Source organism: Bos indicus, chromosome 10, assembly GCF_029378745.1.
Source record: "Bos indicus isolate NIAB-ARS_2022 breed Sahiwal x Tharparkar chromosome 10, NIAB-ARS_B.indTharparkar_mat_pri_1.0, whole genome shotgun sequence".
NCBI classification, from domain to species: domain Eukaryota; kingdom Metazoa; phylum Chordata; class Mammalia; order Artiodactyla; family Bovidae; genus Bos; species Bos indicus.
Genome location: NC_091769.1, coordinates 85,656,461 through 85,669,742, shown reverse-complemented (window position 1 = coordinate 85,669,742; position 13,282 = coordinate 85,656,461). Strand labels below are relative to the sequence as shown.

Below are 13,282 nucleotides of genomic sequence, written 5' to 3'. Positions count from 1 at the left end.
ACTCCCTTGACTGTGTCTGCAGCCCCAGCCTCTCTCCTGAGTGCTGCAGCCCAGGTGTTTCCATCGGAACATCCATCCTAAGACACCAGCACTCATCAGGTCCCAAACTGAGCCACTTCTTGGCTCTCTCCTTGAGATCTTGGCTCTTGGATCACCCTCCACCCATTCGTCTGAGCCACAGCTGGGAACTCTTTATGTATTAAATATCCTCTGAGTCCATGCCCTCTTGTTGGTCCTGTCCTTGGTCCCTACTAGCCTAGACCATAGCCAAAGCCTTCCAGCTGGCCTCCAGCCCTCCCCTTTCTGGTCTATCCACCAGCAGGCAATCTTTCATCAGAATAATAAACATTCAAAAAGCCCATCCCATCATGTCCCAGCCCTGCTTGAAGACCACTAGCATCTCAAGGCTGGTATATGGCTCCCCTGTACCCTCACACCTTTGCTGGAGTGCTGATTCTCTTGCTCAGTCTCCATTGGGGCAGAGGGCAAGACAGTCTTTGCCATCCTTGGGCCTGGATGCCTGGCACGTGGCAGGCATTCAGTAAGTTCTTGAATGAGTGAAAGGGGGTGGGCTGCTCCAAAATCTCTAGGGACTCCCCCTGACCCATGCAATGCAGCCCAGACACCTCCCTGATATTTCAAGCCCTTGACCATATGAACCCAAACCTATTCTCACAGCCTCAGTGAAATGGCAATGGAGAAATGATACGTGGTAGGGCAGCTTGAGCATAAACTTACCTGGTTTGTTAACCTGGCTTCAGTACTCACGAGTTCTGCGATCTTCAGAACTTCCCTGCCCTCTGTTTTCTTGACTGTAAAATGGGGATAATGAGTAACTCTTAGGATTATGGAGAGGGTTTCGTGAGATAATGCATGAGACGTGCACTGTCGGCACACAGCCTGGCACAGAGCAAGCATTCATTAAATTGTAGCACTCATTTATTCCCCTACCACCCACTTCCCACTCCCCCCCTCAACACACACACACACACACACACACACACACACACACAGGAAACCACTTATTAATTCCCAGGGTATCCTTCCAAGGTTGCTTTAGGAATATGCAAATAAATTCAGCATGTATCCTTATTTTCTCTATTTTTACACAAAAGTTTACATGCCCCACAGCAGGAGTCAGCAAACTTCTTCCATAAAAAGCCAGATAGTAAATATTTTAGGCTTTGTGCAACATATGGTGTCTGCAACTACTCAGCTCTGCCATCGTAGAGCAAAAGCAGTTGTAGACAGTGAGTGTGGCTGGGTTCCAATTAAAATGTATTTATGGAAACTTAAATTTGAATTTCGTATCTCTTTCTCATGTCATGAAATATTATTCTTCTGATTTTTTCCAACCATTAGAAATATAAAAAACGATTGTTAAGTCACAGTTTGTACAAAAACAGTCGGTGGGCCAGATTTAGGCTTTTTTTTTTTTTTCATTTTTCTATGTATCTTGGACAGCTTTTCCTATGGATGTAGAAGAGCTGTGTCCTTCTGTTTTGAGGGCATAGGACTCCATCCCATGGATGTCTCTTAGTTTGTTTAACCAGCCTCCTACTGAGGGACACTTACATTGTATCTACTCTTTACAAAACATTTTGCTCTTAGGAAACAGGGCTTCTGTGAATGATCTTGTTCATCCATCACTGTGGACATTTACAAGTGTCTTAGGGCAGATTCCCCTAGAGGTGGAGCTGGAACATCAATTGAGGTGTGTGATTTTGTGGGGAGAGGGAAACAAAATGGGAAGGTGGACAGAGCCAAGCAAGGACTGGTTCTGGGAAAACCAAGCCGAGGCCTAACTGAGGGTGGAGCTTGGAGAGTTGTCCCGCCTTGAGGCGAGGGGGTGGGGCTTTTAAACTTCCGGTTCCGGCAGTCATTAGTTTCGTGGTCATGGTGGTGGGAGGAGCCTGTGAGTTGGTGGCCTTCCGTCCAAGAGAAGCCAGTGTGGGGTGCACCGGCCACGGAGTGGGAGGAACAAGGCGGCTGCAGGCGGACCTGCAGGGGCAAAGCATCGATGCACTGGGGTGTGGATCAGTTCAGTTCAGTTCAGTTCAGTCCAGTTGCTCAGTCGTGTCCGCTCTTTGCGACCCCATGGACTGCAGCACGCCAGGCCTCCCTGTCCATCACCAACTCCCGGAGTTTACCCAAACTCATGTCCATTGAGTTGATGATGCCATCCAAACGTCTCATCCTCTGCTGTCCCCTTCTCCTCCTGGCTTCAGTCTTTCCCAGAATCAGGGTCTTTTCCAATGAGTCAGTTCTTCGCCTCAGGTGGCTATCAGGTGGGGTGTGGATGGGCGTTGCCAAATTGCTCTCGATATCGGCTGTATCGATGAACATTTCTACCAGCAGCATCTGAGATTACCTGTTTCTGCAGGATCTCACCAAATTAATCTGTTATTAAACTTTTGGACTTTTTGCTCATCTTATGGATTGAAAAAGGCTACCTGAGTTGTTTCCATTTGCACATCTCAGAATGATAAAAGTTGAGCATATTTTCACATATTGAAGAAATATATGGGTCTTCCCCCCCCACCCCCCCATGAACTGTTTATATTCCTTTGCTGATTTTTCTTCTACGGCTATTGGTCTGTCTTCTCTGTTTCTAGGAGCTCTTTAAATCTTATGAAGATTGGTTCTTTGTATATAAAAACATGATATAAATTGCACATGTTTTTCCCATTTTGTCATTTGTCTTTTTACTTTGTTTAAAGCGATTTTGGCCAAGTAGAGATTTTTTGATCATAGGGTTGTCTGGACAAGTAAATTATATGTTACATAAAACAGCTAGAATGATGTCTGCTACCTGGTAGGCATTGAAAGGATGTTTTTTCCTTCCCTCCCCTCCATTCTGTGCTTTATCCAACTGTGCTCATTATCCTTCCTTAAATATGACCCGTGCTTCCTGCCTTCATGTATTTTCTTATGTGGAATGTCTTCCTCTTCATTTTGGTCTGTGAAAATCCTACTCAACTCTTAAGCCCTAGCTCAAATGTCATGGTCTTTCTTACATCTGAACTCCTATACATCTGTAAGTCATCAGAGTTCACCTTGGATCCTAGTAATATGCACACATTTATCATGCTTTTCCTGAGCCTCAATTTCCTTTTCTATAAATTGGAGTTGCTGGGGAAAAGACTGATTTGTTTTTATTACAAAATAATACATGTTTACTGTAAAATTGTAAAAACAATTTTTTTTTTTACTGAAAGACAGCTAAAAATATGGAAACATAAAGTTTACACATATACAGGCACTCTCATCTCCAAGGGGCAGCCACTGTTTACAGATCCTTCCAGACCTTTCCTATCTCTTTATAAATATCTGTAGGGGAGAAAGAGAATTTTTTTTTTCAAACAAAAACCTGGAAGCATACTGTCCATATTATTCTGAAACTTACTTTCTTCATTCAATAAAATAACATGGGATACCCTGGTGGCTCAGACGGTAAAGTGTCTGCCTGCAATGTGGGAGACCAGGGTTCGATCCCTGGGTTGGGAAGATCCCCTAGAGAAGGAAATGGCAACCCACTCCAGTACTCTTGCCTAGAAAATTCCATGGATGGAGGAGCCTAGTGGGCTACATTCTGCAACTTACTTTCTTCATTCAATAAAATAACATAAGGTGACACATTTAAAGCACCTGGCTCAGTGCTTTATCCATGGGAGCTATAACTATTCAATGCACCGTGTAGTGGTGTTTTAAGCTTTCTTTTGGCAGCAGAACATTTAGTAAACAAAATAGTATATGTGTGTTAGTCGCTCAGTCATGTCCAACTCTTTGTGATCCCGTGCGCTGTAGCTCACAGGCTCTTCTGTCCATGGGATTTCCCAGGCAAGATAATGGAGTGAGTAGCCATTCCATGCTCCAGGGGATCTTCCTGACCCAGGGTTTGAACCCAGGTCTCCTGCGTTACAGACAGATTCTGGTCTGAGCCACCAGAGTGGAAGCCCCTTTGTAGAGTGGAGCCAAGCGTCCGGTGACAGTGGGTCAAGTGGAGGGCACAGAGTCCCTCACCCACTCGCCTCTCCATCCCTTTTAGAAGCCAGTGTGCTGGGTAGAATGTGAGTGCACCATGTTTACTGAGTGGCATTAATTTGGGTGTACACTGCCCAGGGAGTTCTCACTTAGCTCGGAAGATCCCAGCCAGCTGGGATTAGAAGGTTTTCTTCCCAAATAGGTTGAAAGAGCTCGAGCGTTCTCAGGCTGAGCAAATCTTGGTGAATCTTGTAGCCCAGTAGATCCTGCTTGGTTCCATGCTGGTCTGTGATGGAGACCAGCATCTGTTTTTGTTGGTTCATGAAGAAATGAAGAAAAGCCAATGAGGTGAGATGTCCATGAAGTTAAGCTTATTCCCTGGAGAAGGGAAAGGCTACCCACTCCAGTATTCTGGCCTGGAGAATTCCATGGCCTTTACAGTCCATGGTCGCAAAGAGTTGGACACAACTGAGTGACTTTCACTTTCAAGCTTATTCAAATATTTCTTATTGCCATTGAAATATATTTTCTTTCATAAAATTCAGTTCAGTTCAGTTCAGTCTCTCAGTCATGTCTGACTCTTTGCGACCCCATGAATCACAGCACGCCAGGCCTCCCTGTCCATCACCAACTCCTGGAGTTTACTGAGACTCACGTCCATCGAGTCAGTGATGCCATCCAGCCATCTCACCCTCTGTCGTCCCCTTCTCCTCCTGCCCCCAATCCCTCCCAGCATCAGTCTTTCCAATAAGTCAACTCTTTGCATGAGGTGGCCAAAGTACTGGAGTTTCAGCTTTAGCATCAGTCCTTCCAAAGAAATCCCAGGGCTGATCTCCTTCAGAATGGACTGGTTGGATCTCCTTGCAGTCCAAGGGACTCTCAAGAGTCTTCTCCAACACCACAGTTCAAAAGCATCAATTCTTCGGTGCTCAGCCTTCTTCACAGTCCAACTCTCACATCCATACATGACCACTGGAAAAACCATAGCCTTGACTAGACGGACCTTTGTTGGCAAAGTAATGTCTCTGCTTTTCAATATGCTATCTAGGTTGGTCATAACTTTCCTTCAAGGAGTAAGCGTCTTTTAATTTCATGGCTGCAGTCACCATCCACAGTGATTTTGGAGCCCAGAAAAATAAAGTCTGACACTGTTTCCACTGTTTTCCCATCTATTTCCCATGAAGTGATGGGACCAGATGCCATGATCTTCGTTTTCTGAATGTTGAGCTTTAAGCCAACTTTTTCACTCTCCACTTTCAGTTTCATCAAGAGGCTTTTGAGTTCCTCTTCACTTTCTGCCATAAGGGTGGTGTCATCTGCATATCTGAGGTTATTGATATTTCTCCCGGCAGTCTTGATTCCAGCTTGTGTTTCTTCCAGTCCAGCGTTTCTCATGATGTACTCTGCATATAAGTTAAATAAGCAGGGTGACAATATACAGCCTTGACGTACTCCTTTTCCTGTTTGGAACCAGTCTGTTGTTCCATGTCCAGTTCTAACTGTTGCTTCCTGAGCTGCAAATAGGTTTCTCAAGAGGCAGGTCAGGTGGTCTGGTATTCCCATCTCTTTCAGAATTTCCCACAGTTTACTGTGATCCACACATTCAAAGGCTTTGGCATAGTCAATAAAGCAGAAAGAGATGTTTTTCTGGAACTCTCTTGCTTTTTCCATGATCCAGCGGATGTTGGCAATTTGATCTCTGGTTCCTCTGCCTTTTCTAAAACCAGCTTGAACATCAGGAAGTTCATGGTTCACATATTGCTGAAGCCTGGCTTGGAGGATTTTGAGCTTCACTTTACTAGCATGTGAGATGAGTGCAATTGTGGGGTAGTTTGAGCATTCTTTGGCATTGCCTTTCTTTGGGATTGGAATGAAAACTAACCTTTTCCAGTCCTGTGGCCACTGCTGAGTCTTCCAAATTTGCTGGCATACTGAGTGCAGCACTTTCACAGCATCATCTTTCAGGATTTGAAATAGCTCAACTGGAATTCCATCACCTCCACTAGCTTTGTTCGTAGTGATGCTTTCTAAGGCCCACTTGACTTCACATTCCAGGATGTCTGGCTCTAGGTCAGTGATCACATTATCGTGATTATCTGGGTCGTGAAGATCTTTTTTGTACAGTTCTTCTGTGTATTCTTGCCACCTCTTCTTGATATCTTCTGCTTCTGTTAGGTCCATACCATTTCTGTCCTTTATCGAGCCCATCTTTGCTGGTGGTAATAATTAGTAGTTGTGTGTGTGTCTTAATGTCTTACCTAAATAAAAAGTTGGCCAATTTATGTTGGTCCCCTAAATTTGTTTCAAAATTTTACTGATCCATGGAGTTCTGAAGTCCAGAGAGAGCTGTTTCAGTCCATCATGGCAACTTTGCCAGGACCTCCCTAGAGCAATCCCAGACAGACAGTCTTGTGCCAGGCAAGTCTGAGAACCACTATCCTATGATGAAACTGCAGCAGCTCTTCCAGGGCTGAGAGTGCACAGAACCACACCCTGCACAGCTGAGAGTGCCCAGTCCCCCCCATCCTGGGGACTGTAGTCTAAGGAAGTCCCTTTCTCAGTAACATTCTCACTTGCCTCATTGCCACCAGTCTCTGGGAGCCAGAGTTGAACTGAGAACTCAAACTTGTTGTTGTTTAGTTGCTAAGTCACGTGCGACTCTTTGTGACCCCACAGACTGCAGCACGCCAGGCTTCTCTGTCCTCCACTGTCTCCTGGAGTTTGCTCAAATTCGTGTCTATTGAGTCAGTGATGATATCTAACCATCTCATCTTCTGCTGCTTCCTTCTCCTTTTGCCTTCAATCTTTCCCAGCACCAGGATTTCTTTTTCCAATGAGTCAGTTCTTTGCATCAGGTGGCCAAAGTTGGAGCTTCAACTTCAGCATCAGTCCTTCCAATGAATATTTAGGGTTGATTTCCTTTAGGATTGGCAGGTTTGATCTCCTTGAAGTTCAAGGGACTTTCAAGAGCCTTCTCCAGCACGATGGTTTGAAGGAATCAATTCTTCAGCACTCAGCCTTCTTTATGGTCCAATTCTCACATCCATACATGACTACTGGAAAGACCATAGCTTTGACTATACGGACCTTTGTCGGCAAAGTGATTTTTCTGCTTTTTAATATGCTGTCAAGGTTTGTCATAGCTTTCCTTCCAAGGAATAGGTGCCTCTGAATTTCATGGCTGCAGTCACCATCCGCAATGATTTTCAAGCCCAAGAAAAGAAAACATGTCAGTTTCCACTTTTTCTCTTTCTATTTGCCATGTAGTGATGGGACTGGATGCAATGATCTTAGTTTTTTGAATGTTGAATTTCAAGCCAGCTTTTTCATCCTCCTCTTTCACCCTCATCAAGAGGCTCTTTAGTTCCTCTTCACTTTCTGCCATTAGAGAGGTATCATCTGCATATCTGAGGTTGTTGATCCTTCTCCCAGGTCGCCTCCCTCCCTGCCCACCTCCACAGGCTGGGCTGGGGCTTATGAAGGGAGATCATGGTCTCCTTCTAGGGGTGCTTTCAGCATAAGACATAGGACCTATGAAAGATCCAAGGCTTCCTCCTTGGCTGTGAGCCTCTCAGAAGACTTTGATTTCTGTCATTTAACTCAAAGTTCCCATCACAGCAGTAGATGACAATAGATTGAGCTCAGAAGGCTGTGGTTGTTAAAAATGTGTTGTCACCGGATTAGTCACTTGGCCCTTTGTGTGTAAGAATGCTTGGAGAGTGTAACAAGATATTTGGGGTGTCTTTTATTCCCCTTAGATGGAGAAGAATTTTTGGTGGTTTGGGGAGAGGTATTTTGTCTGAACTGTAGCTAGCACTTTTTTTTCTTTGTTCATGTGATAATTCTGACATAGTTTTCGACTTGTGACCACTTATTTATATTTACAAAGCAATCACATGGTCTCAGTGTTTCTCTTGGTCTTCACCACAGCCCAGTGAGGTGGGTGTCACCCTTCTTGTTTTAGTGACCGCTCACGTGGGCGGTGGAACTGACATCTGCCTAGCCCAAATCCTATCCTCTCTCCTCTGTATAGACAGGTCTTTCTATGACTAGGGATTTTTTTTTTTCCCCCTTCTCTGCAAAGTTGAACCATTGGCCCTAAAGGGATTTGAACTCAGGATTCTTGCAGTCCTTAGCATTGAGTTCCAATTAGAGAAACAAGTGATGGCCACAATAACAACGGTGACCGCAAACTTCCAAGAAAGGACCCTTTGAGTTTTCCACCTCGACCAGATTGGAGAGCTCTCTGTCAGCAGCGTCAAGTTCAGAAATGTCCCAGGTGGTGTGGGCAGAACCTGAACTACTGCGTCCACTTCCCGGGGTGCTCTGCAGTGCTGACACTTTGTTGAGCCGTGGTACCAGCCTAATGCCACAAGGAGGAGACTCCTGCTGACCCACCAACCCACTTACCTCTCACTCTTTAGTGAACTCTTTTAAGCCACTGGAAGGCTTGTGTTTTCTGCTGCAGTTAATTGTGCTGACTTTCTTCTGCGAGTGAAGAGCAGGTGCTCCCAGTTCTGGTCTATGACAGCTTCCAGAGCTTCCGAGGTGGCGAACGGGCCCTCTCTCCCATCCCAGCTCTCAAACCCGGGGAGCAGGCTGAAACCTGATCGGGCCTCTCAGTGTGAGGACGGCGGTTGGTCGCCCTGAGGAAGAGCAGCACTGAAGCTCACGGGAGCCAAGTCCTAGACCGACAGGGCAGGGGCAGGGCTGGAAGGTGTCAGACTCTGAGCCCTGTCCGGGTAGGGCTTCAGCCAGAAAAGGAGGAGAGGGGGATTGCTCATGGCCTGGACCCCTGGGGCCAACACACCTGGAGTTGGGACGGTGGAGGGAGAGGGGCCCAGGACCTTATGCTGCTTGGGCAGGGAATCCAGTGGAAAGCCTAGGGGTGGGACCTGCTGGAGGAAAGCGCACCCCCAAGGCGAGTGCAGAGGCTTCTTGGCTGAGCTTCTGTTGTGGTCTGGGCTGCCTTATTGGGTAGCACAGGGATCTAGCTGCCCTGGGTTGGAGTCCTGGGGTCTGATTTACTGTTGTATAATCTTGGGCAGGTAATTACTCTCTCAGCTTCAGAGTCTACAATGCGCTTATACCCACCACAGTGCAGACACTGTGGTGTATACAGTGGTTCGTACACATCGTGACAGTGACAGAGTAGTGACCGCGGAGGCTGCCTTGTAGAATGGCCTGCCTAATGACAGATACGTAAAGAACGCTCAGATTTATGAGACCGACAGCTCAAATTCCTCAGACACCAAAGACGCGAGCTGAAAATTTTCACAAGTGTTAAATAGATGTGTGAAAAAATTCAACCTCAGAAATTACAAAAAGGGAGCTAAGGTAACACTGCAGTGTCATTTACAATGATTATTACTGATTTATGAAAAATTAATAATATGTTATGCTGGTGAGGCTGCAGTCTAAATGGTACATGTATACATTTTGATGCAGCTTTTTGGGAGCATTATCTCCAGTGTATACCTAGAGCCATAAATGTTTCTAATTTTTGGAATTAATTGCATTCTAGTCTGTGGAATTAAGCCTAAAATAATCAGATCAGATCAGATCAGTCACTCAGTCGTGTCTGACTCTTTGCGACCCCATGAATCACAGCACGCCAGGCCTCCCTGTCCATCACCAACTCCCGGAGTTCACTCAGACTCACGTCCATCGAGTCAGTGATGCCATCCAGCCATCTCACCCTCTGTCATCCCCTTCTCCTCTTGCCCCCAATCCCTCGCAGCATCACAGTCTTTTCCAATGAGTCAACTCTTCGCATCAGGTGGCCAAAGTAACGGAGTTTCAGCTTCAGCATCATTCCCTCCAAAGAAATCCCAGGGCTGATCTCCTTTAGAATGGACTGGTTGGATCTCCTTGCAGTCCAAGGGACTCTCAAGAGTCTTCTCCAACACCACAGTTCAAAAGCATCAATTCTTCGGTGCTCAGCCTTCTTCACAGTCCAACTCTCACATCCATACATGACCACAGGAAAAACCATAGCCTAAAATAATAATCATTTTCAAAATATTTCTTATGAGAAATTTTCAAACATACAGAATAAAAATTAGTTTAATGAACCCCCATACTAAAAGAATATTTTAAATATTTGTTTATTTGGCTGTGCCAAGTCTTAGTTGCAGCATGTGGAATCTTCATTGCCACATGCAGTATCTAATTCCCTGACCAAGGATTGAACCCAGGCCCCCTGCATTGGGAGCACTGAGTCTTAACCACTGGACCAACAGGAAGTCCCCTAAAAGAATATGTTAACTGAAGGAAAAAAAGCCATATGAGTCAGGATGTCCACAGTTGAAAATGTAAAACAAAATAGGTAATAGAATGAATGCATTGTGATTCATCTTCATATAGACTATCATGTAGCAATTAAGATGATAAATGTGAAAACTGTAGAATTGTATCAAGTACCACCTAATATTAATCAGAGTTTAAATGATCTCTACAGATAATGACAATAGCATTTAAAGGCTATCTACAGACAATGACAATAGGTGGGGAGCCTCCTTCTCCCCACCGTTGCTTCCCCGCTTCACTCTCACAATGACAATGATATCTACAGATAATGACAATATACTTAAGCAGAGGTTGATAGGAAATATGCCAAAGTATTTTCTGTGTTGAGGTGGAGGGTGATGAATTCAATTCTTTCTCCTTGAATATTGTTGTTATATTAGTTTAACAATAATCAAGGGGATAGTCAGGTTTTCTTCCCTGAATCAATCTGTGAACATGTATTTGCTGGGCACCTATTCCACAAGCAATTTGTAAGCATGATAGGCTGTATTAATAAGAGATAAGGGGGTGCTTCCCTGGCAGTCCAATGGTTAAGATCCTGCACTTCCACTGCAGGGAACGCAGGTTTGCTACTTGGTTGGGGAGCTAAGATCCCACGTGTCGCATGGTGCGGCTAAAATAAATAAATAAAATATAACAGTTTATGTGTCAAGGTTCATCGCTCATCATTCTTAAAAAAAAAAAAAAAAGATGCGGCGAGGACAGGCACTGGGCCCGGTTTTAGGGCGGAGGCCGGTCCATAGGAGTCTCAAACTCTACAAATGTCAGAGCTACATGAGACCAGTCTAACACCTTCATTTTGCAGTCAAGGGCCTTGAGGCCCAGGGAGGCTAAGTGACTTGTCCAGAATACCCAGCCAAAGCCTGGCAGTCCCACACAAAGGTGGGCATTCCCACCGAACCAGCCAGCTGGCCTGGACCCTTTCTCCCTGTCTCGGGGCACCTCCATTTTCCTGGAGTTGGTGAGAAGGCAGCCAAGTAGAGAACACTCTCCCAGTGAGGAGGCAGGGGCTGGATGTCCTGAACTGGAAGGGCACAGGGATGCTGCCCCCAGGATGCCAACCTCATGCCTTGCTTGTCTCCCCAGGACCCTGAGTGGCCTCAGCCAGACCCGCTCCTCCCAGCAGCATGTGGGGCTGTCCCAGACCGCCCGACTTTATCCAGCCCCTGCGGCCAGTGGCCAGCTGACCTCCAATGCCCTGCCCATGGGGCCAGGTCCTGAGCGGAGGGATGGTGCCCCACAGGCAGCATATCTGGACCGCCCGTCATCCTCCTGGGGTAAGGATGCCCTGTCTCCGGGTCCTCATAGAGCCTCCTTCTCCCCACCACTGCTTCCCCGCTTCACTCTCTCAGAAAGGCTGAGTTGTCACCCTGTCCCTCATCCTTTCAGCCAAAAAACAGTTGTCAAGCACCTGCTTTGTGCCAGGCTCCAGGGGTCCCAAGCCAGCTGTTAGAGAGACTGTGCCCCCTTGAGACACTTAGACCTTAACTTGTCCTTTTCCGCTCCATCTGTCACCTGTCCTGCCTTTGCGTTCTTCGTATCCAGCTGTGAACCTCACCTCCCCGTCCCCAGTCCTTCCCCTTCATCCTCTCTGCAAAGCCCGAGCCTCCTGGACCAATCTGACCAGTTGCTTCCTTAGCACCTACAGCGGGACCTCTGCTTCCCAGAGGAGAGAACCGAGCGCCCCTCAGGATTCCACCTTCGCACATTCTTGGTCGCTGCTCAGCAATCCTTCCTGGGGTGCCTGGACACTTTGTCTCTCTCATTCCTCAGAGCAGCCTCTCCAAGAGGCCCCCACCTTCCCCCGCCCCATCCCACGGCCATGCTTCTGACTCCCCAGAGTCCTCATCTTCCTGCCCCCATATGCGCCCCCCCATGCCATGCACGTCATTCCCTTGCCTAAACCCGTGCCTGAGCTGACTGCCTTTCTTTGTTTCCCATTTTTAAAGTTGAGGGGAAATTCACATAATGTAACATTAACCATTTTAAAGGGCACACCTCCATGGTTTTCAGGATATCCACAATTTTATGCAGCCACCACCACCTCTGTCTAATTACAGAACATTGCCATAACTCCAGAAAGAAGCCCCATGCCCGTTAAGCAGTCACTGTCTTCCCCCCCACCCCCACCCTCTCGCTGTCCTTAAAGATTTGCCAACCGTGGGCATTTCGTGTAAACGGGATCTTTTTGTGTGGCCTTTTGTGTCTGGCTCCATCAGTTGGTATAGTGTTTTCAAGGTGGATCGGTGTTGCGGACAACATGCATGAGTGATCTTTCTTGCCATCTTGAAAAGGAAGTGCCCCTCCTCTTGTCTAAGGCATATGCCACTGTTTCTTGACTTCGCTGGACTTCTAGGCTGTCACTTGGCCTCCCCCCACCCTGGTTCTCCTCCCCCTTCGAACTGGACCACCCTCAGCCCTTCCCCTGCAGCATATACAGTTGCTTATAAATCTCCCATTCTTTCTCTCTCTCATAAACACACACACACACACACACACACAAGGTTATTTTCCTCTGTCACAGTCAAGTCTATACAGACCTTTTATAGTTCCCTTCTCAGCCCCTATGCCTCCTGGCTTCCCTCCCCGGCCCCCAGGATGGAATGAATACCCTTGCTTTGTACATCTGCTGTCACCGCTCACATTGAATGAAGCACCCCCCTCTTACTCTGCCACAGTGACCTCCCAACCGCTCATCCTGCCTCCCCAATCACCTGTGCACCCCAGCTGGGAGGACATAACACCCCCACTCCCCTTTGACCTCTCTGTCAAATGATTTCTGTCAATGAAAACTGTCAATGATTTCCCACCACCAGCTGGATAAAGTGCCCTATGCTCGTTCTGGCCCTTAGGGCCTCCAAAACCTGACTCTCATCGTTCTTTCAGGCATTCTCTTGGAAAACTGTCTACGCTGGCAAGTCTGAGCTACATTCTGTTCTCTGCACTGGGGTTCAGAGCCCAGCTGCCTCCCTTGCCAGCTGTGTGACAT

At 46.7% G+C, this 13,282-nt stretch overlaps 1 protein-coding gene across 3 annotated transcripts in view; it reads left to right on the top strand.

Moving 5' to 3' along the window:
- LTBP2 (latent transforming growth factor beta binding protein 2) overlaps positions 1-13,282 on the top strand; it is a 109,759-nt gene that overhangs the window by 43,862 nt on the left and 52,615 nt on the right. For all 3 annotated transcript variants that reach the window (XM_019969234.2, XM_019969233.2, XM_019969235.2), the window contains exon 4: positions 11,380-11,570. In XM_019969234.2, the coding sequence (XP_019824793.2) occupies positions 11,380-11,570 (191 nt within the window). The remainder of the gene's footprint in view (positions 1-11,379; positions 11,571-13,282) is intronic.